The following is a 23609-nucleotide window of genomic DNA, read 5'->3' on the forward strand; positions in this document are numbered from 1 at the left end:
CTATCTAATTTATATGTTTATGTCCATTTATCATTTCTATACTATATTTTGTGATTTTTAAGTTCTTAAATTAGTAAACTGTATTTTTATACTTTTCATTTATTTAGTTTGTAGTATGATTTGAACGCGCAGCCACTTTTTGTTGTTTTTATATTGTCGTCATCCTAGGCACCCTGGTAGCCAGATGAGGCTAGCAGGAAAAAGCTCAGAGGGCCAGACCAAATAATTCTGCTGGCCTTATACGGCCCCCGGGCCTGAGGTTCTCCATCCCTGCATTAATATCCGTCCTTTGTACTGTACAGGATGATCCCTACCCCTGGTTTACCATTTATATCTTCCCAGGTATCGGCCTAGCCCTGGCGGCTGCGGTGAAGGGATATCGCTGTATCATCGTGATGCCTGAGAAAATGAGTATGGAAAAGGTAATGTATAGAATGGGAATGCTATACTGACTGATTACTGACTGGCCTATTACCTGGCAGGACGTCCCTCTGGTTATAGTGCTATGGCTGAGCACCCAGAGGTGGGGCAGCACAATGCTATAATAACTGGCCTATTACCTGGCAGGACGTCCCTCTGGTTATAGTGCTATAACTGAGCACCCAGAGGTGGGGCAGCACAATGCTATAATAACTGGCCTATTACCTGGCAGGACGTCCCTCTGGTTATAGTGCTATAGCTGAGCATCCAGAGGTGGGGCAGCACAATGCTATAGTAACTGGCCTATTTCCTGGCAGGACGTCCCTCTGGTTATAGTGCTATGGCTGAGCACCCAGAGGTGGGGCAGCACAATGCTATAATAACTGGCCTATTACCTGGCAGGATGCCCCTCTGGTTATAGTGCTATGGCTGAGCACCCAGAGGTGGGGCAGCACAATGCTAAACTGACTGATTACTAACTGGCCTATTACCTGGCAGGACGTCCCTCTGGTTATAGTGCTATGGCTGAGCACCCAGAGGTGGGGCAGCACAATGCTATAGTAACTGGCCTATTGCCTGGCAGGACGCCCCTCTGGTTATAGTGCTATGGCTGAGCACCCAGAGGTGGGGCAGCACAATGCTATAATAACTGGCCTATTACCTGGCAGGACGTCCCTCTGGTTATAGTGCTATAACTGAGCACCCAGAGGTGGGGCAGCACAATGCTATAATAACTGGCCTATTACCTGGCAGGACGTCCCTCTGGTTATAGTGCTATAGCTGAGCATCCAGAGGTGGGGCAGCACAATGCTATAGTAACTGGCCTATTTCCTGGCAGGACGTCCCTCTGGTTATAGTGCTATGGCTGAGCACCCAGAGGTGGGGCAGCACAATGCTATAATAACTGGCCTATTACCTGGCAGGACGTCCCTCTGGTTATAGTGCTATGGCTGAGCACCCAGAGGTGGGGCAGCACAATGCTATAATAACTGGCCTATTACCTGGCAGGACGTCCCTCTGGTTATAGTGCTATAGCTGAGCATCCAGAGGTGGGGCAGCACAATGCTATAGTAGCTGGCCTATTAACCTGGCAGGACGTCCCTCTGGTTATAGTGCTATGGCTGAGCACCCGGAGGTGGGGCAGCACAATGCTATAATAACTGGCCTATTACCTGGCAGGACGTCCCTCTGGTTATAGTGCTATGGCTGAGCACCCAGATGTGGGGCAGCACAATGTTATAGTAACTGGCCTATTACCTGGCAGGACGTCCCTCTGGTTATAGTGCTATAGCTGAACACCCAGAGGTGGAGCAGCACAATGATATAATAACTGGCCTATTACCTGGCAGGACGTCCCTATGGTTATAGTGCTATGGCTGAGCACCCAGAGGTGGGGCAGCACAATGCTATAATAACTGGCCTATTACCTGGCAGGATACCCCTCTGGTTATAGTGCTATGGCTGAGCACCCAGAGGTGGGGCAGCACAATGCTATACTGACTGATTACTAACTGGCCTATTACCTGGCCGGACGTCCCTCTGGTTATAGTGCTATGGCTGAGCACCCAGAGGTGGGGCAGCACAATGCTATAGTAACTGGCCTATTGCCTGGCAGGACGCCCCTCTGGTTATAGTGCTATGGCTGAGCACCCAGAGGTGGGGCAGCACAATGCTATAGTAACTGGCCTATTACCTGGCAGGACGCCCCTCTGGTTATAGTGCTATGGCTGAGCACCCAGAGGTGGGGCAGCACAATGCTATAGTACCTGGCCTATTACCTGGCAGGACTTCCCTCTGGTTATAGTGCTATGGCTGAGCACCCAGAGGTGGGGCAGCACAATGCTATACTGACTACTAACTGGCCTATTGCCTGGCAGGACGCCCCTCTGGTTATAGTGCTATGGCTGAGCACCCAGAGGTGGGGCAGCACAATGTTATAATAACTGGCCTATTGCCGGGCAGGACGTCCCTCTGGTTATAGTGCTATGGCTGAGCACCCAGAGGTGGGGCAGCACCATGCTATAATAACTGGCCTATTACCTGGCAGGACGTCCCTCTGGTTATAGTGCTATGGCTGAGCACCCAGAGGTGGGGCAGCACAATGCTATAGTAAATGGCCTATTACCTGGCAGGACGTCCCTCTGGTTATAGTGCTATGGCTGAGCACCCAGAGGTGGGGCAGCACAATGCTATAATAACTGGCCTATTACCTGGAAGAACGTCCCTCTGGTTATAGTGCTATGGCTGAGCACCCAGAGGTGGGGCAGCACAATGCTATAGTAACTGGCCTATTACCTGGCAGGACGTCCCCTGGTTATAGTGCTATGGCTGAGCACCCAGAGGAGGGGCAGCACAATGTTATAGTAACTGGCCTATTACCTGTCAGGACGTCCCTCTGGTTATAGTGCTATGGCTGAGCACCCAGAGGTGGGGCAGCACAATGCTATACTGACTGATTTCTAACTGGCCTATTACCTGGCAGGACGTCCCTCTAGTTATAGTGCTATGGCTGAGCACCCAGAGGTGGGGCAGCACAATGCTATAGTACCTGGCCTATTACCTGGCAGGACTTCCCTCTGGTTATAGTGCTATGGCTGAGCACCCAGAGGTGGGGCAGCACAATGCTATACTGACTACTAACTGGCCTATTGCCTGGCAGGACGTCCCTCTGGTTATAGTGCTATGGCTGAGCACCCAGAGGTGGGGCAGCACAATGCTATAGTAACTGGCCTTTTGCGTGGCAGGACGTCCCTCTGGTTATAGTGCTATGACTGAGCACCCAGAGGTGGGGCAGCACAATGCTATAGTAACTGGCCTATTACCTGGCAGGACGTCCCTATGGTTATAGTGCTATGGCTGAGCACCCAGAGGTGGGGCAGCACAATGCTATACTGACTGATTACTAACTGGCCTATTACCTGGCAGGACGTCCCTCTGGTTATAGTGCTATGGCTGAGCACCCAGAGGTGGGGCAGCACAATGCTATATTAACTGGCCTATTACCTGGCAGGACGTCCCTCTGGTTATAGTGCTATAGCTGAGCACCCAGAGGTGGGGCAGCACAATGCTGTAGTAACTGGCCTATTACCTGGCAGGACGTCCCTCTGGTTATAGTGCCATGGCTGAGCACCCAGAGGTGGGGCAGCACCATGCCATAATAACTGGCCTATTACCTGTCAGGACGTCCCTCTGGTTATAGTGCTATGGCTGAGCACCCAGAGGTGGGGCAGCACAATGCTATAATAACTGGCTATTAACTGGCAGGACGTCCCTATGGTTATAGTACTATGGCTGAGCACCCAGAGGTGGGGCAGCACAATATTATACTGACTGATTACTAACTGGCCTATTACCTGGCAGGACGTCCCTATGGTTATAGTACTATGGCCGAGCACCCAGAGGTGGGGCAGCGCAATGCTATACTGACTGATTACTGACTGGCCTATTACCTGGCAGGACGCCCCTCTGGTTATAGTGCTATGGCTGAGCACCCAGAGGTGGGGCAGCACAATGCTATAGTAACTGGCCTATTACCTGGCACGACGTCCCTCTGGTTATAGTGCTATGGCTGAGCACCTATAGGTGGAGCAGCACAATGCTATAATAACTGGCCTATTACCTGGCAGGACGTCCCTCTGGTTATAGTGCTATGTCTGAGCACCCAGAGGTGGGGCAGCACAATGCTATAGTAACTGGCCTATTACCTGGCAGGACGCCCCTCTGGTTATAGTGCTATGGCTGAGCACCCAGAGGTGGGGCAGCACAATGCTATAATAACCGGCTATTACCTGTCAGGACGTCCCTCTGGTTATAATACTATGGCTGAGCACCCAGAGGTGGGGCAGCACAATATTATACTGACTGATTACTAACTGGCCTATTACCTGGCAGGACGTCCCTATGGTTATAGTACTATGGCCGAGCACCCAGAGGTGGGGCAGCGCAATGCTATACTGACTGATTACTGACTGGCCTATTACCTGGCAGGACGCCCCTCTGGTTATAGTGCTATGGCTGAGCACCCAGAGGTGGGGCAGCACAATGCTATAATAACTGGCCTATTACCTGGCAGGACGTCCCTCTGGTTATAGTGCTATGGCTGAGCACGCAGAGGTGGGGCAGCACAATGCTATAGTAACTGGCCTATTACCTGGCAGGACGTCCCTCTGGTTATAGTGCTATGGCTGAGCACCCAGAGGTGGGGCAGCACAATGCTATAGTAACTGGCCTATTACCTGGCAGGACGTCCCTCTGGTTATACTGCTATGGCTGAGCACCCAGAGGTGGGGCAGCACAATGCTATAATAACTGGCCTATTACCTGGCAGGACGTCCCTATGGTTATAGTGCTATGGCTGAGCACCCATAGGTGGGGCAGCACAATGCTATAATAACTGGCCTATTACCTGGCAGGACTTCCCTCTGGTTATAGTGCTGTAGCTGAGCACCCAGAGGTGGGGCAGCACCATGCTATAATAACTGGCCTATTACCTGGCAGGACGCCCCTCTGGTTATAGTGCTATGGCTGAGCACCCAGAGGTGGGCCAGCACAATGCTATACTGACTGATTACTAACTGGCCTATTACCTGGCAGGACGCCCCTCTGGTTATAGTGCTATGGCAGAGCACCCAGAGGTGGGGCAGCACAATGCTATAATAACCGGCTATTACCTGTCAGGACGTCCCTCTGGTTATAGTGCTATGGCTGAGCACCCAGAGGTGGGGCAGCACAATGCTATACTGACTGATTACTAACTGGCCTATTACCTGGCAGGACGCCCCTCTGGTTATAGTGCTATGGCTGAGCACCCAGAGGTGGGGCAGCACAATGCTATACTGACTGATTACTAACTGGCCTATTACCTGGCATGACGTCCCTCTGGTTATAGTGCTATGTCTGAGCACCCAGAGGTGGGGCAGCACAATGCTATAATAACTGGCCTATTACCTGGCAGGACGTCCCTCTGGTTATAGTGCTATAGCTGAGCACCCAGAGGTGGGGCAGCACCATGCTATAATAACTGGCCTATTACCTGGCAGGACGCCCCTCTGGTTATAGTGCTATGGCTGAGCACCCAGAGGTGGGGCAGCACAATGCTATAATAACCGGCTATTACCTGTCAGGACGTCCCTCTGGTTATAATACTATGGCTGAGCACCCAGAGGTGGGGCAGCACAATATTATACTGACTGATTACTAACTGGCCTATTACCTGGCAGGACGTCCCTATGGTTATAGTACTATGGCCGAGCACCCAGAGGTGGGGCAGCGCAATGCTATACTGACTGATTACTGACTGGCCTATTACCTGGCAGGACGCCCCTCTGGTTATAGTGCTATGGCTGAGCACCCAGAGGTGGGGCAGCACAATGCTATAATAACTGGCCTATTACCTGGCAGGACGTCCCTCTGGTTATAGTGCTATGGCTGAGCACGCAGAGGTGGGGAAGCACAATGCTATAGTAACTGGCCTATTACCTGGCAGGACGTCCCTCTGGTTATAGTGCTATGGCTGAGCACCCAGAGGTGGGGCAGCACAATGCTATAGTAACTGGCCTATTACCTGGCAGGACGCCCCTCTGGTTATAGTGCTATGGCTGAGCACCCAGAGGTGGGGCAGCACAATGCTATACTGACTGATTACTAACTGGCCTATTACCTGGCAGGACGTCCCTCTGGTTATAGTGCTATGGCTGAGCACCCAGAGGTGGGGCAGCACAATGCTATAGTAACTGGCCTATTACCTGGCAGGACGTCCCTCTGGTTATAGTGCTATGGCTGAGCACCCAGAGGTGGGGCAGCACCATGCTATAATAACTGGCCTATTACCTGGCAGGACGCCCCTCTGGTTATAGTGCTATGGCTGAGCACCCAGAGGTGGGGCAGCACAATGCTATACTGACTGATTACTAACTGGCCTATTACCTGGCAGGACGTCCCTCTGGTTATAGTGCTATGGCTGAGCACCCAGAGGTGGGGCTGCACAATGCTATAATAACTGGCCTATTACCTGGCAGGACGTCCCTCTGGTTATAGTGCTATGGCTGAGCACCCAGAGGTGGGGCAGCACAATGTTATAATAACCGGCCTGTTACCTGGCAGGACGTCCCTCAGGTTATAGTGCTATGGCTGAGCACCCAGAGGTGGGGCAGCACAATGTTATAATAACCGGCCTGTTACCTGGCAGGACGTCCCTCTGGTTATAGTGCTATGGCTGAGCACCCAGAGGTGGGGCAGCACAATGCTATAGTAACTGGCCTATTGCCTGGCAGGACGTCCCTCTGGTTATAGTGCTATGGCTGAGCACCCAGAGGTGGGGCAGCACAATGCTATAGTAACTGGCCTATTACCTGGCAGGCCGCCCCTCTGGTTATAGTGCTATGGCAGAGCACCCAGAGGTGGGGCAGCACAATGCTATAATAACCGGCTATTACCTGTCAGGACGTCCCTCTGGTTATAGTGCTATGGCTGAGCACCCAGAGGTGGGGCAGCACAATGCTATACTGACTGATTACTAACTGGCCTATTACCTGGCATGACGTCCCTCTGGTTATAGTGCTATGTCTGAGCACCCAGAGGTGGGGCAGCACAATGCTATAATAACTGGCCTATTACCTGGCAGGACGTCCCTCTGGTTATAGTGCTATAGCTGAGCACCCAGAGGTGGGGCAGCACCATGCTATAATAACTGGCCTATTACCTGGCAGGATGCCCCTCTGGTTATAGTGCTATGGCTGAGCACCCAGAGGTGGGGCAGCACAATGCTATAATAACTGGCCTATTACCTGGCAGGACGTCCCTCTGGTTATAGTGCTATGGCTGAGCACCCAGAGGTGGGGCAGCACAATGTTATAGTAACTGGCCTATTGCTGCCTGAACGCCGCTATCTGAGCCATCATCATTACTTGCGCACACCTGGACCAGCACCTGGAAACGGGCATAATTACGCATATGCACTATTTGGCTCGCAATTCCGTCACCACGTCCCGAAGGCATCACCACCAGCTTATGTGTGATGCCAACGCCCAGATCCACTCTGCAAGGGGAGTTGCCAGCGTCTGTGCATCGTCTTTAGAGACCTGCGCTCAGTTGCAGGACACACGCAAATCTGCATCACCTCCATTATATGTCATCCGTGACACAGCCTCCTTAATGCGTCTCTGAGAACAGTATATAGGGGCTTGGGTAATGCAGGGGACATTATATAGGGGCATGGGTAATGCAGGGAAGGGGACATTATATAGGGACATGGGTAATGCAGGGCAGGGGACATTATATAGGAGCATGGGTAATGCAGGGCAGGGGACATTATATAGGGGCACGGGTAATGCAGGGCAGGGAACATTATATAGGGCCGTGGGTAATGCAGTGCAGGGAACATTATATAGGGGCATGGGTAATGCAGGGGACATTATATAGGGGCTTGGGTAATGCAGGGAAGGGGACTTTATATAGGGACATGGGTAATGCAGGGAAGGGGACATTATATAGGGACATGGGTAATGCAGGGAAGGGGACATTATATAGGAGCATGGGTAATGCAGGGAAGGGAACATTATATAGGGGCGTGGGTAATGCAGGGCAGGGAACATTATATAGGGGCGTGGGTAATGCAGTGCAGGGAACATTATATAGGGGCACGGGTAATGCAGGGCAGGGGACATTATATAGGAGCATGGGTAATGCAGTGCAGGGGACATTTTTTAGGAGCATGGGTAATGCAGGGCAGGGGACGTTCTATAGGGATGTGTGTAATGCAGGGCAGGGGACGTTCTATAGGGGCGTGGGTAATGCAGGGCAGGGGACGTTCTATAGGAGCATGGGTAATGCAGGGCAGGGGACGTTCGATGGGGGCACGGATAATGCAGGGCAGGGGACATTCTATAGGGGCGTGGATAATGCAGGGTAGGGAACATTCTATAGGGGCGTGGGTAATGCAGGGCAGGGAACATTCTATAGGGGCGTGGGTAATGCAGGGCAGGGGACATTCTATAGGGGCGTGGGTAATGCATTACGCCATTTACGATCTTGTTCTCCGGCTGCGTGCCATGTTAGTTTATTTATATTCAGTACATGGCTGTGTGACCTTTGCACTTTGCCATGGAGCAATGACACATGGCTGTGTGACCTTTGCACTTTGCCATGGAGCAATGACACATGGCTGTGTGACCTTTGCACTTTGCCATGGAGCAATGACACATGGCTGTGTGACCTTTGCACTTTGCCATGGAGCAATGACATATGGCTGTATGACCTTTGCACTTTGCCATGGAGCAATGACACATGGCTGTGTGACCTTTGCACTTTGCCATGGAGCAATGACACATGGCTGTATGACCTTTGCACTTTGCCATGGAGCAATGACACATAGCTGTATGACCTTTGCACTTTGCCTTGGAGCAATGACACATAGCTGTATGACCTTTGCACTTTGCCATGGAGCAATGACACATGGCTGTATGACCTTTGCATGGAAGGATGAGTTGAACCTGTTTCCCGTCTCTGTAGGTAGATGTCCTCCGCGCTCTGGGAGCAGAGATTGTCCGCACTCCAACTAACGCCCGCTTTGATTCGCCAGAGTCTCACGTGGGAGTTGCGTGGCGGCTGAAGAATGAAATTCCCAACTCTCACATTCTGGATCAGGTACGGGTGAGGGGGCTGTAGTGGGGGGGGCTACTGGTGCACAGTAAGGGAAACCAAAAACTCAATGGTGGCACAGAATGGGCATAAGGGATGGCAGCAGGAGGCACACAATGGTATATAGTATGAGGCACACCATGGGAGGCTGTAGGATACACGTGATTGAGGATACAGAAGGTGTAATTAGGCACAGAAAGTAACATGAGGCACAGAATGGGGATAAGGGATGGTAGGAGGAGGCACACAATGGTATATAGTATGAGGCACACCATGGGAGGCTGTGGGATAGTATGGTATATAGTATGAGGCACACCATGGGAGGCTGTGGGATACATGTGATTGAGGATACAGAAGGTGTAATTAGGCACAGAAAGTAACATAAGGCACAGAATGGGGATAAGGGATGGCAGCAGGAGGCACACAATGGTATATAGTATGAGGCACACCATGGGAGGCTGTGGGGTACACGTGATTAGGGTACAGAAGGTGTAATTAGGCACAGAAAGTACCATGAGGCACAGAATGGGGATAAGGGATGGCAGCAGGAGGCACACAATGGTATATAGTATGAGGCACACCATGGGAGGCTGTGGGATACACGTGATTGAGGGTACAGAAGGTGTAATTAGGCACAGAAAGTAACATGAGGCACAGAATGGGGATAAGGAATGGCAGCAGGAGGCACACAATGGTATATAGTATGAGGCACACCATGGGAGGCTGTGGGATACACGTGATTGAGGATACAGAATGTGTAATTAGGCACAGAAAGTAACATGAGGCACAGATTTGGGATAAGGGATGGCAGCAGGAGGCACACAATGGTATATAGTATGAGGCACACTATGGGAGGCTGTGGGATACATGTGATTGAGGATACAGAAGGTGTAATTAGGCACAGAAAGTAACATGAGGCACAGAATGGGGATAAGGGATGTCAGCAGGAGGCACACAATGGTATATAGTATGAGGTACACCATGGGAGGCTGTGGGATACACGTGATTGAGGGTACAGAAGGTGTAATTAGGCACAGAAAGTAACATGAGGCACAGAATGGGGATAAGGGATGGCAGCAGGAGGCACACAATGGTATATAGTATGAGGCACACCATGGGAGGCTGTGGGATACACGTGATTGAGGATACAGAAGGTGTAATTAGGCACAGAAAGTAACATGAGGCACAGAATGGGGATAAGGGATGGCAGCAGGAGGCACACAATGGTATATAGTATGAGGCACACTATGGGAGGCTGTGGGATACATGTGATTGAGGATACAGAGGGTGTAATTAGGCACAGAAAGTAACATGAGGCACAGAATGGGGATAAGGAATGGCAGCAGGAGGCACACAATGGTATATAGTATGAGGCACACCATGGGAGGCTGTGGGATAGACGTTTTTGAGGATACAGAGGGTGTAATTAGGCACAGAAAGTAACGAGGCACAGAATGGGGATAAGGGATGGCAGCAGGAGGCACACAATGGTATATAGTATGAGGCACACCATGGGAGGCTGTGGGATACACGTGATTGATGATACAGAAGGTGTAATTAGGCACAGAAAGTAACGAGGCACAGAATGTGATTTTTGGGGGGAGGTCTGAGGCACAGAGACCTGTGGGAATACCTCTGAAGGCTGTGGAGGTGATATGGGTGATGAGTCGGTGTGTGAGGCACAGAGAGGCGATTGTTACTTTGCAGTGTATAATATTGACTTCTCTTTCCTAGTACCGGAACCCGAGCAATCCGCTAGCTCACTACGACAGCACCGCAGAGGAAATCTTACAGCAGTGTGATGGTGCGTAACCCTAACCCAACAGTAACACACCAGGGGGAGAGGTCTCATTCCCATCTGTCACACAGTAACACACCAGGGGGAGAGGTCTCATTCCCATCTGTCACACAGTAACACACCAGGGGGAGAGGTCTCATTCCCATCTGTCACACAGTAACACACCAGGGGGAGAGGTCTCATTCCCATCTGTCACACAGTAACACACCAGGGGGAGAGGTCTCATTCCCATCTGTCACACAGTAACACACCAGGGGGAGAGGTCTCATTCCCATCTGTCACACAGTAACACACCAGGGGGAGAGGTCTCATTCCCATCTGTCACACAGTAACACACCAGGGGGAGAGGTCTCATTCCCATCTGTCACACAGTAACACACCAGGGGGAGAGGTCTCATTCCCATCTGTCACACAGTAACACACCAGGGAGAGAGGTCTCATTCCCATCTGTCACACAGTAACACACCAGGGGGAGAGGACTCATTCCCATCTGTCACACAGTAACACACCAGGGGGAGAGGTCTCATTCCCATCTGTCACACAGTAACACACTAGGGGGAGAGGTCTCATTCCCATCTGTCACACAGTAACACACTAGGGGGAGAGGTCTCATTCCCATCTGTCACACAGTAACACACTAGGGGGAGAGGTCTCATTCCCATCTGTCACACAGTAACACACTAGGGGGAGAGGTCTCATTCCCATCTGACGGTCACACAGTAACACACCAGGGGGAGAGGTCTCATTCCCATCTGTCGCACAGTGACACACCAGGGGGAGAGGTCTCATTCCCATCTGTCACACAGTGACACACTAGGGGGAGAGGTCTCATTCCCATCTGTCACACAGTAACACACTAGGGGGAGAGGTCTCATTCCCATCTGTCACACAGTAACACACCGGGGGAGAGGTCTCATTCCCATCTGTCACACAGTAACACACCGGGGGAGAGGTCTCATTCCCATCTGTCACACAGTAACACACCAGGGGGAGAGGTCTCATTCCCACCTGTCACACAGTAACACACCAGGGGGAGAGGTCTCATTCCCATCTGGTGGTCACACAGTAACACACTAGGGGGAGAGGTCTCATTCCCATCTGGCGGTCACACAGTAACACACTAGGGGGAGAGGTCTCATTCCCATCTGGTGGTCACACAGTAACACACTAGGGGGAGAGGTCTCATTCCCATCTGGTGGTCACACAGTAACACACTAGGGGGAGAGGTCTCATTCCCATCGGTCACACAGTAACACACTAGGGGGAGAGGTCTCATTCCCATCTGTCACACAGTAACACACTAGGGGGAGAGGTCTCATTCCCATCTGACGGTCACACAGTAACACAACAGGGGGAGAGGTCTCATTCCCATCTGGCGGTCACACAGTAACACACTAGGGGGAGAGGTCTCATTCCCATCTGACGGTCACACAGTAACACAACAGGGGGAGAGGTCTCATTCCCATCTGTCACACAGTAACACACTAGGGGGAGAGGTCTCATTCCCATCTGGTGGTCACACAGTAACACACTAGGGGGAGAGGTCTCATTCCCATCTGTCACACAGTAACACACTAGGGGGAGAGGTCTCATTTCCCATCTGTCACACAGTAACACACTAGGGGGAGAGGTCTCATTCCCATCTGACGGTCACACAGTAACACAACAGGGGGAGAGGTCTCATTCCCATCTGTCACACAGTAACACACCAGGGGGAGAGGTCTCATTCCCATCTGGTGGTCACACAGTAATACACTAGGGGGAGAGGTCTCATTCCCATCTGGCGGTCACACAGTAATACACTAGGGGGAGAGGTCTCATTCCCATCTGTCACACAGTAATACACTAGGGGGAGAGGTCTCATTCCCATCTGGCGGTCACACAGTAACACACTAGAGTGTGGATACACTTTGCACGATTACGTTATTTTCCGCTATTAGCCACATTATCAGTATAGTGCTGGAGGCTTTCTGTAATTAAATTCTATTATTTGGCTTTATGTCGCTTGTGTGCTAAGAATCCAGCCTAGTATTGTCAGAGCACTGATCAGATGTAACATTATCAATGATTAGCCACAGAGTATACATAGTCCTCTATATATATCACACTGAGCGAGGCCAGGGAGCGCAGCAGCTGTGTGTCCTCACTGTGTGTATACTATAGCGGCTGTGTGTCCTCACTGTGTGTATACTATAGCGGCTGCGTCCTCACTGTGTGTATACTATAGCGGCTGTGTCCTTACAGTGTGTATACTATAGCGGCTGTGTGTCCTTACAGTGTGTATACTATAGCGGCTGTGTGTCCTCACTGTGTGTATACTATAGCGGCTGCGTGTCCTCACTGTGTGTATACTATAGCGGCTGTGTGTCCTCACTGTGTGTGTACTATAGCGGCTGCGTGTCCTCACTGTGTGTGTACTATAGCGGCTGCGTGTCCTCACTGTGTGTATACTATAGCGGCTGCGTGTCCTCACTGTGTGTATACTATAGCGGCTGCGTGTCCTCACTGTGTGTGTATACTATAGCGGCTGCGTGTCCTCACTGTGCGTGTACTATAGCGGCTGCGTGTCCTCACTGTGTGTGTATACTATAGCGGCTGCGTGTCCTCACTGTGTGTGTATACTATTGCGGCTGCGTGTCCTCACTGTGTGTGTATACTATAGCGGCTGCGTGTCCTCACTGTGTGTGTATACTATAGCGGCTGCGTGTCCTCACTGTGTGTATACTATAGCGGCTGTGTGTCCTCACTGTGTGTATACTATAGCGGCTGCGTGTCCTCACTGTGTGTGTATACTATAGCGGCTGTGTGTCCTCACTGTGTGTATACTATAGCGGCTGTGTCCTTACTGTGTGTGTATACTATAGCGGCTGCGTGTCCTCACTGTGTGTATACTATAGCGGCTGTGTGTCCTCACTGTGTGTGTGTACTATAGCGGCTGCGTGTCCTTACAGTGTGTATACTATAGCGGCTGCGTGTCCTCACTGTGTGTATACTATAGCGGCTGCGTGTCCTTACAGTGTATATACTATAGCGGCTGCGTGTCCTCACTGTGTGTATACTATAGCGGCTGCGTGTCCTCACTGTGTGTATACTATAGCGGCTGCGTGTCCTCACTGTGTGTGTATACTATAGCGGCTGCGTGTCCTCACTGTGTGTGTATACTATAGCGGCTGCGTGTCCTCACTGTGTGTATACTATAGCGGCTGCGTGTCCTCACTGTGTGTGTATACTATAGCGGCTGCGTGTCCTCACTGTGTGTGTATACTATAGCGGCTGCGTGTCCTCACTGTGTGTGTATACTATTGCGGCTGCGTGTCCTCACTGTGTGTGTATACTATAGCGGCTGCGTGTCCTCACTGTGTGTGTATACTATAGCGGCTGCGTGTCCTTACTGTGTGTGTATACTATAGCGGCTGCGTGTCCTCACTGTGTGTGTATACTATAGCGGCAGCGTGTCCTCACTGTGTGTGTATACTATAGCGGCTGCGTGTCCTCACTGTGTGTATACTATAGCGGCTGCGTGTCCTCACTGTGTGTATACTATAGCGGCTGCGTGTCCTCACTGTGTGTATACTATAGCGGCTGCGTGTCCTCACTGTGTGTATACTATAGCGGCTGGAATGGTGCAAGGAAAGGGTGAGGCTGAGCAAATACCATTATACTCGCTGATGGTGCAGGGTGCCTGGGTTCCTACCTTGTGCCATTTGTATGGCTGTACATGAGATGTCCTGCTGGGTGTTGAACCTCCTGATACATTATAAGACTGTTGTCTCATACATACTCTATAGTCATGTAGGTTAGTAATGGGGTCATTGGGTTACTTGGCATCTGTGTTGTGAATCAGATTGTTTCCTAGCTGTGAGTGTTTGTTTTGACCAGGACGGCTGGATATGGTGGTTGTCGGTGCTGGTACTGGAGGGACAATTACTGGACTTGCACGAAAGTTGAAAGAGAAGTGTCCAAATTGCAAGGTGAGCATATGCGGGGTCATTACAATCTAACATTGCCACTGTGACACTCTCAGCTGCCTAAGCACATCTATCATGATTGAAAACTGAATCTCAATAGTATGTGGCGGGTGTGCGGCTCCCAAGATGGCAGAGAATGTGGCGGGTGTGCGGCTCCCAAGAGGGCAGAGAATGTGGCGGGTATGGGGCTCTCAAGATCGTGGAGGGTGTGGAGCTCCCAAGAAGGCGGAGGGTGTGGGGCTCTCAAGAGGGCGGAGTGTGTGGCAGGTGTGGGGCTCCCAAGAGGGCGGGGACTGTAGCGGGTGTGGGTCTCCCAAGAGGGCGGAGGGTGTGGCTGGTGTGGGGCTCCCAAGAGGGCGGAGAGTAGTGGGTGTGGGGCTCCCAAGAGGGCGGGGAGTGTATGGTTCCCAAGAGGGCAGAGAATGTGGCGGGTGTGCGGCTCTCAAGAGGGCGGAGGGTGTGGAGCTCCCAAGAGGGCGGAGAGTAGTGGGTGTGGGGCTCCTAAGAGGGCGGGGACTGTAGCGGGTGTGGGTCTCCCAAGAGGGCGGAGGGCGGAGGGTGTGGGGCTCCCAAGAGGGCGGGGAGTGTGGCGGGTGTGGGGCTCCCAAGAGGGCGGAGTGTGTGGAGCTCCTAAGAGGGCGGAGAGTAGTGGGTGTGGGGCTCCCAAGAGGGCGGGGAGTGTGGCGGGTGTGGGGCTCCCAAGAGGGCGGAGTGTGTGGAGCTCCTAAGAGGGCGGAGAGTAGTGGGTGTGGGGCTCCCAAGAGGGCGGGGAGTGTGGCGGATGTGGGGCTCCCAAGAGGGCGGAGTGTGTGGAGGGTGTGGGGCTCCCAAGAGGGCGTAGTGTGTGGCGGGTGTGGGGCTCCCAAGAGGGTGGAGGGTGCTGCTGGGCTAGGGCTTTCAAGAGTGCAGAGAGCTTATAAACCACAAGCTTTAAACAGACCAGTTTCCATAACAAAGGTCCTGACTTCTTCAATAATAAGAAGGCTCTGATCCACACAACACCCAATAATCTCATTTTAACAAACCGCCCCTAATACAGACCCTCTGCTAATGGAAATGGAAACCTAAAGCTCAGAATGAAATGATGATGTTCTAGCCTTTCAGAGAGAGTAAGGCAAGAAATGACGTTGGTTTTGGACATGAATGTTGAAATACTGTTCAATCTCCTGTAAATTTCCCACTGCAGCTGTTTGGTGATGTGTTTCCTGCCTTATATAATAAAACAGTGACCGATACGTCCAACAGATTGTAGGCAATGACCACAACAGATGCTGAGAAGGGTCCAAATGTATTTGTCATATTGTTACATGGCTATCTTCTGCACAAATGGGTGTATGTCTTGCTTGGTTCATTTATTTAAGTGTAAAGTGTTATAATTTAAATTTACCAAATATCTGTGTTATTGTAAACAAACTCCTTAGGTTATTGGCGTGGATCCAGAAGGTTCTATTCTAGCAGAGCCTGAGCAGCTCAATCAAACAGACAAGACTGGATACGAGGTGGAAGGAATCGGATATGACTTCATTCCAACTGTACTGGACCGAACGGTGAGACTTTACCCTCTAATGAGATAGTCATAGGTGAGAAAAGAGTGAAGTGTGGGAGGATAATTGTTAGGGGTGAGAGATAATGGTATGAAGTTGGAGGCGAAAAGTTAGGAATTCACTGGGAGGTATGGAAGGAGTAGGGTTATGGGTGAGAGGACATGGTGGGATGTGAGAGAACTTGGTGAGATGGGGGATAAGAGAAGGTTTTGGGTGGGAGGACATGGTTGGATGTGAAGGGTTAGGGATGAGTAGACACAAGGAGGTGGGGAGGAGAAGGGTTAGGGATAAGAAGACAGTAAGGGGTGGAGAAGAAGTGTTGGAGTGAAGGACAAGATGAGGTGTAGGAGGAGAAGGGTTGGGGGTGAAGGACAAGGTAATGTGTGGGTGGAGAGGGTTTAGGGGTGAAGGACAATTTGAGGTGTAGGAGGAGAATGCTAGGAGTGTGAGGTAATGGTGAGGTGGTAGGAGAAAGGCTAAGTGCATATGATGAGGTGTGGGAAAAGAAGGCTAGTAGTAAGAGGTAATCGTGAGGTGTTCAAGGAGAACAGGGTTAGGGGTGAGAAGACAGTGTGGAGTGAGAGGAGAAGGGTTCGGGGTGAAGTGCAAGGTCAGGTGTAGGATAAAGCTAGGAGTGAGAGGTAATAGTGAGGTGTGTGTGAGGAGAAGGTTAGGAGCGAGAGGTAATGATGAGGTGTGTGCGGAGAAGGTTAGGAGTGAGAGGTAATAGTGAGGTGTGTGAGGAGAAGGTTAGGAGTGAGAGGTAATGATGAGGTGTGTGAGGAGAAGGTTAGGAGTGAGAGGTAATGATGAGGTGTGAGGAGAAGGTTAGGAGTGAGAGGTAATAGTGAGGTGTGAGGAGAAGGTTAGGAGTGAGAGGATACAGTGAGGTGTGAGGAGAAGGTTAGGAGTGAGAGGTAATAGTGAGGTAATGGTGAGGTGTGTGAGGAGAAGGTTAGGAGTGAGAGGTAATGGTGAGGTGGGAGGAGAAGGCTTAGGGCTGAGAGGATACAGTGAGGTGTGAGGAGAAGGTTAGGAGTGAGAGGTAATAGTGAGGTGTGTGAGGAGAAGGTTAGGAGTGAGAGGTAATGGTGAGGTGTGTGAGGAGAAGGTTAGGAGTGAGAGGTAATGGTGAGGTGTGTGAGGAGAAGGTTAGGAGTGAGAGGTAATGGTGAGGTGTGTGAGGAGAAGGTTAGGAGTGAGAGGTAATGGTGAGGTGTGTGAGGAGAAGGTTAGGAGCGAGAGGTAATGGTGAGGTGTGTGAGGAGAAGGTTAGGAGTGAGAGGTAATAGTGAGGTGTGTGAGGAGAAGGTTAGGAGTGAGAGGTAATAGTGAGGTGTGTGAGGAGAAGGTTAGGAGTGAGAGGTAATGGTGAGGTGTGTGAGGAGAAGGTTAGGAGTGAGAGGTAATGGTGAGGTGTGTGAGGAGAAGGTTAGGAGTGAGAGGTAATGGTGAGGTGTGTGAGGAGAAGGTTAGGAGTGAGAGGTAATGGTGAGGTGTGTGAGGAGAAGGTTAGGAGTGAGAGGTAATAGTGAGGTGTGTGTGAGGAGAAGGTTAGGAGTGAGAGGTAATAGTGAGGTGTGTGAGGAGAAGGTTAGGAGTGAGAGGTAATGGTGAAGTGTGTGAGGAGAAGGTTAGTAGTGAGAGGTAATGGTGAGGTGTGTGAGGAGAAGGTTAGGAGTGAGAGGTAATGGTGAGGTGTGTGAGGAGAAGGTTAGGAGTGAGAGGTAATGGTGAGGTGTGTGAGGAGAAGGTTAGGAGTGAGAGGTAATGGTGAGGTGTGTGAGGAGAAGGTTAGGAGTGAGAGGATACAGTGAGGTTTGTGAGGAGAAGGTTAGGAGTGAGAGGTAATGGTGAGGTGTGAGGAGAAGGTTAGGAGTGAGAGGTAATGGTGAGGTGTGTGAGGAGAATGTTAGGAGTGAGAGGTAATGGTGAGGTGTGTGAGGAGAAGGTTGGGAGTGAGAGGTAATAGTGATGTTTGTGAGGAGAAGGTTAGGAGTGAGAGGTAATAGTGAGGTGTGTGAGGAGAAGGTTAGGAGTGAGAGGTAATAGTGAGGTGTGTGAGGAGATGCTTAGGAGTGAGAGGTAATGGTGAGGTGTGTGAGGAGAAGGTTAGGAGTGAGAGGTAATGGTGAGGTGTGTGAGGAGAAGGTTAGGAGTGAGAGGTAATGGTGAGGTGTGTGAGGAGAAGGTTGGGAGTGAGAGGTAATAGTGATGTTTGTGAGGAGAAGGTTAGGAGTGAGAGGTAATAGTGAGGTGTGTGAGGAGAAGGTTAGGAGTGAGAGGTAATAGTGAGGTGTGTGAGGAGAAGCTTAGGAGTGAGAGGTAATAGTGAGGTGTGTGAGGAGAAGCTTAGGAGTTAGAGGAGAAGGTTAGGAGTGAGAGGTAATAGTGATGTTTGTGAGGAGAAGGTTAGGAGTGAGAGGTAATAGTGAGGTGTGTGAGGAGAAGGTTAGCAGTGAGAGATAATGATGAGGTGTAAGGAGAAGGTTAGGAGTGAGAGGTAATAGTGAGGTGTGTGAGGAGAAGGCTAGGAGTGAGAGGAGAAGGTTAGGAGTGAGAGGTAATAGTGAGGTGTGTGAGGAGAAGGCTAGGAGTGAAAGGAGAAGGTTAGGAGTGAGAGGTAATAGTGAGGTGTGTGAGGAGAAGGCTAGGAGTGAGAGGAGAAGGTTAGGAGTGAGAGGTAATAGTGAGGTGTGTGAGGAGAAGGCTAGGAGTGAGAGGAGAAGGTTAGGAGTGAGAGGTAATAGTGAGGTGAGTGAGAGGTAATGGTGAGGTTTGTGAGGAGAAGGTTAGGAGTGAGAGGTAATAGTGAGGTGTGTGAGGAGAAGGTTAGGAGTGAGAGGTAATAGTGAGGTGTGTGAGGAGAAGGCTAGGAGTGAGAGGTAATGGTGAGGTGTGTGAGGAGAAGGTTAGGAGTGAGAGGTAATGGTGAGGTGTGAGGAGAAGGTTAGGAGTGAGAGGTAATAGTGAGGTGTGTGAGGAGAAGGTTAGGAGTGAGAGGTAATGGTGAGGTGTGTGAGGAGAAGGTTAGGAGTGAGAGGTAATGGTGAGGTGTGAGGAGAAGGTTAGGAGTGAGGAGAAGGTTAGGAGTGAGAGGTAATAGTGAGGTGTGTGAGGAGAAGCTTAGGAGTGAGAGGTAATAGTGAGGTGTGTGAGGAGAAGCTTAGGAGTGAGGTAATGGTGAGGTGTGTGAGGAGAAGGTTAGGAGTGAGAGGTAATGGTGAGGTGTGAGGAGAAGGTTAGGAGTGAGAGGTAATAGTGAGGTGTGTGAGGAGAAGGTTAGGAGTGAGAGGTAATGGTGAGGTGTGTGAGGAGAAGGTTAGGAGTGAGAGATAATGATGAGGTGTGAGGAGAAGGTTAGGAGTGAGAGGAGAAGGTTAGGAGTGAGAGGTAATAGTGAGGTGTGTGAGGAGAAGGCTAGGAGTGAGAGGAGAAGGTTAGGAGTGAGAGGTAATAGTGAGGTGTGTGAGGAGAAGGCTAGGAGTGAGAGGAGAAGGGTAGGAGTGAGAGGTAATAGTGAGGTGTGTGAGGAGAAGGTTAGGAGTGAGAGGTAATAGTGAGGTGTGTGAGGAGAAGGCTAGGAGTGAGAGGTAATAGTGAGGTGTGTGAGGATAAGGCTAGGAGTGAGAGGAGAAGGTTAGGAGTGAGAGGTAATAGTGAGGTGTGTGAGGAGAAGGTTAGGAGTGAGAGGTAATGGTGAGGTTTGTGAGGAGAAGGTTAGGAGTGAGAGGTAATAGTGAGGTGTGCGAGGAGAAGGTTAGGAGTGAGAGGTAATGGTGAGGTGTGAGGAGAAGGCTAGGAGTGAGAGGTAATGGTGAGGTGTGAGGAGAAGGCTAGGAGTGAGAGGTAATGGTGAGGTGTGAGGAGAAGGCTAGAAGTGAGAGGAATGGTGAGGTGGGAGGAGAAGGCTTAGGGCTGAAAGGATACAGCCCTGGCCAAAAGTTTTGAGAATGACACAAGTATTGGTTTTCACAAAGTTTGCTACTTTAGTGTAATTAGACCTTTTTGTCAGATGTTACTATTATACTGAGGTAACATTACAGCATTACATAAGTGTCAGATGTTACTATGGTATACTGAGGTAACATTACAGCATGACATAAGTGTCAGATGTTACTATGGTATACTGAGGTAACACTACAGCATTACATAAGTGTCAGATGTTACTATGGTATCCTGAGGTAACATTACAGCATTACATAAGTGTCAGATGTTACTATGGTATACTGAGGTAACATTACAGCATTACATAAGTGTCAGATGTTACTATGGTATACTGAGGTAACATTACAGCATTACATAAGTGTCAGATGTTACTATGGTATACTGAGGTAACATTACAGCATTACATAAGTGTCAGATGTTACTATGGTATACTGAGGTAACATTACAGCATTACATAAGTGTCAGATGTTACTATGGTATACTGAGGTAACATTACAGCATTACATAAGTGTCAGATGTTACTATGGTATACTGAGGTAACATTACAGCATTACATAAGTGTCAGATGTTACTATGGTATACTGAGGTAACATTACAGCATTACATAAGTGTCAGATGTTACTATGGTATACTGAGGTAACATTACAGCATTACGTAAGTGTCAGAAGCTTTTATTGACAATTACATTAAGTTTATGCAGAGTGAATATTTACAGTGTTGACCCTTCTTTTTCATGACCTCTACAATTGGCCCTGGCAGCTGTCACTCATCTTCTGGGCCACATACTGACTGATGGCCGCCCATTCTTGCCTAATCAATGCTTGGAGTTTGTCAGAATTTGTGGGTTTCTACCTCAGGGTCCTTAGGGATCCACAGGGATACCTTGAGGTATAGGGCTTGGCTCCAGCCATGGGCACCACAGAGTTAAAGATGTCCCTCCCAGGATGCATCGGGCCCTCTCCTATACCCCGCCCCCAGGCTAAGGCACCTCAGTTTCAGTAGGTGCCCGGCCGGGAGCTGGGTCATCGCAGAGGGGGGATGTGTATAACAGCCCCTGAAGAGCGGTAGCATAGGACTGTCCAGCGGTGGGCTCTTGGACTGTGGCCGGACCTACGGGGGGCTGCATAAGGTAAGCAGCGGGTGTCTGCAGTAGGCGCCCGATGACTCACAGTCCGGCGTCCCCAGGGCTGGGGGCTCCCTGGGGACGGCAGTATAGTGAAGCCAGTCGGATGCCTGCGCTCTCCACTAGACCACCAGGGATGCGGGGCTGGAGCGTTGCGGAACACGCTCCAGCATCCCGGGGGGTTAATGGCCTACCAGGGGAGGATGCCTTCCCTGTAGCGCACAGGAGGCTCCTCCCCATCACTGCTCTCCACCACCTTACATTGAGGTTTTGGCGGGCTGAGGCAGTGATCCTCCCCAGGCCCCCGCCTCCCTTCATCCTCCGGCGGCCATTTTATGTGACAGACCCTGTGGTGACAGGGTGCGGAGCCTGGGTGCCCCTTACATACCTCTCCTCCCAGTAAAGGTCAGCGTATGTAGCGCTATCACTGCCAGGCTGTAAGTCTGTGTATGTGATAGTGCACTTAGGCCCTCATTCAGAGCCGTACGCTCTGAGCAGAGCGCACGCTCTGAATGAGGGCCGCCCTCCATAAAAATGGAGCGTCCTCCTGGACGCTCGTATAGCTGTGGGTCACCACCCACAGCCTATACGAGCGTGCAGTTTGATGGCCGCGATGGTCGTGACCATCGCGACCATCGAAACTGCGAGCCGGAGCCTGCGGTTGAGGTTTTCAACCGCAAGCCCCGGAGTGATTTTGGCTCTATCAGAGCCAAAATCACTCCCACTGACATCACTAGTGATGTCAGTGGGCCGGCTTCTGACGGGAGGCGTTCCCGTGGGAACGCCCCCGTCAGGGAGGCACGCCCACCAAAGGGGGCGTGCTGTCAATCAACATCGACAGCACACCCCCTTTGATCAGACACAACGAGCGAAGGACTTTCCTTCGCTCGTCGCGTCTGGCGCATGCGCACGACGGAGCTCCCTCCGTCGTGCGCATGCTCAGTTCAGAACATCGACCCACTTGCGAGCGGACAGCCGCTCGCGAGTGGGTCTGAATCAGGGCCTTAGTGCAGGTTTTCTGCATGGTATGTGACTTTATGCTAGCGCTGTGTGCCTGATCTTTCTCCTGTCAGCCATTTTACTATCCCTATCTCTTCCTCCTGACCAGCCCTCTCAGTGCCAGTACTGTCAGGGTAGGACTCTCTATTTTCCTGCTCCATGTAAAGCAGGTGTGGGGGAGGGGTTATGTGCTGCATGTTTGGCCATCCCTAGTACCTCTGCTGTACCCAGCACCTCTCAGGAACCACCTTGGGCTTGTTTTGCACAAGCCCTGTGTGCTCTTGTAAATAGGCTTGCAGCCCCCCCTGTGTTTCCCCAATTGGGGTTCGCACAACATGCGGTAGTCCCGCCTCCTGTTCTAGGAGTTCCGGGGCCGATCGTAATGCAGTGCCCCCCGCAATAGGTCCTTAATCAGGCTGACTCAGGTTTGTCTGATTCTGGGGTGGATCAATCTAGACCTGCTAAAAGACCGTTATTGTCATATCCATCCGCTCAGGATGATGAGGATGACGGGTCGTCTGATGAGGGCGAAATTCTAGATTTGTCGGATACTGATACTCCTTAAGCATGGGCAGAGGCTAAGTCTAGTATTTACATTCCAGGCCTCATACGGGCAGTCCGTGCGGCCATGGTAATTACTGATGACAACCTACCTGCAGCGCCTACTCATGCTTATTTTAAAGAGGTTAAAGGAGCTGCAGCAGTTTCCCCTCTATCTGGTCAGCTAGTTGATCACATGGAGGAGGCCTGGAAATCTCCGGGAAAAAGATTTCAACCTCACAAGCGTCTGGCCCGTGCATATCCCTTTGCGGAAGATTACTTCACTAAATGGGAGTCTCCTCCTCAGGTGGATTCTCATGTGACACGCTTAGTAAAGAGTGCAACTTTGCCTATGCCGTCTATGTCTTCTCTGACGGATACTACAGACCGTAAGGTGGAGGTGTGCCTTAAGTCTATCTATTCCCTTGCTGGAGGAGCATCTAGACCAGCTATGGCTGTCTGCTGGGTGGCTCAGGCTATGGAAAGATGGGCGGACCCTTTGGAGGCATCATTTGCTTCTGAGGGTACCAGCGAACAGGTTGTGTTAGTGGGTAACCTTCGAGATTCCGCTACGTACATTAACGAAGCAGCTTTGGATTTGAGCCTGCTTACTTCTAGGATTTCCGCGGCGG

General features: G+C 50.9%; 1 protein-coding gene across 1 annotated transcript in view; it reads left to right on the forward strand.

The window, feature by feature from the left end:
- The first annotated feature begins 345 nt into the window (after nucleotides 1–345).
- The window catches only part of LOC148443018 (cystathionine beta-synthase-like), a 129326-nt gene continuing 106062 nt past the window's right edge, over nucleotides 346–23609 (forward strand). Inside the window, exons 1-5 of the mRNA XM_088463375.1 lie at nucleotides 346–422; nucleotides 8929–9063; nucleotides 10792–10861; nucleotides 14735–14826; nucleotides 16245–16370. Of these exons, the coding sequence (XP_088319501.1) occupies nucleotides 396–422; nucleotides 8929–9063; nucleotides 10792–10861; nucleotides 14735–14826; nucleotides 16245–16370 (450 nt within the window). The 5' untranslated portion in view covers nucleotides 346–395. The remainder of the gene's footprint in view (nucleotides 423–8928; nucleotides 9064–10791; nucleotides 10862–14734; nucleotides 14827–16244; nucleotides 16371–23609) is intronic.

Source organism: Taudactylus pleione, unplaced genomic scaffold, assembly GCF_031769625.1.
Source record: "Taudactylus pleione unplaced genomic scaffold, aTauple2 ptg001351l, whole genome shotgun sequence".
NCBI classification, from domain to species: Eukaryota; Metazoa; Chordata; class Amphibia; order Anura; family Myobatrachidae; genus Taudactylus; species Taudactylus pleione.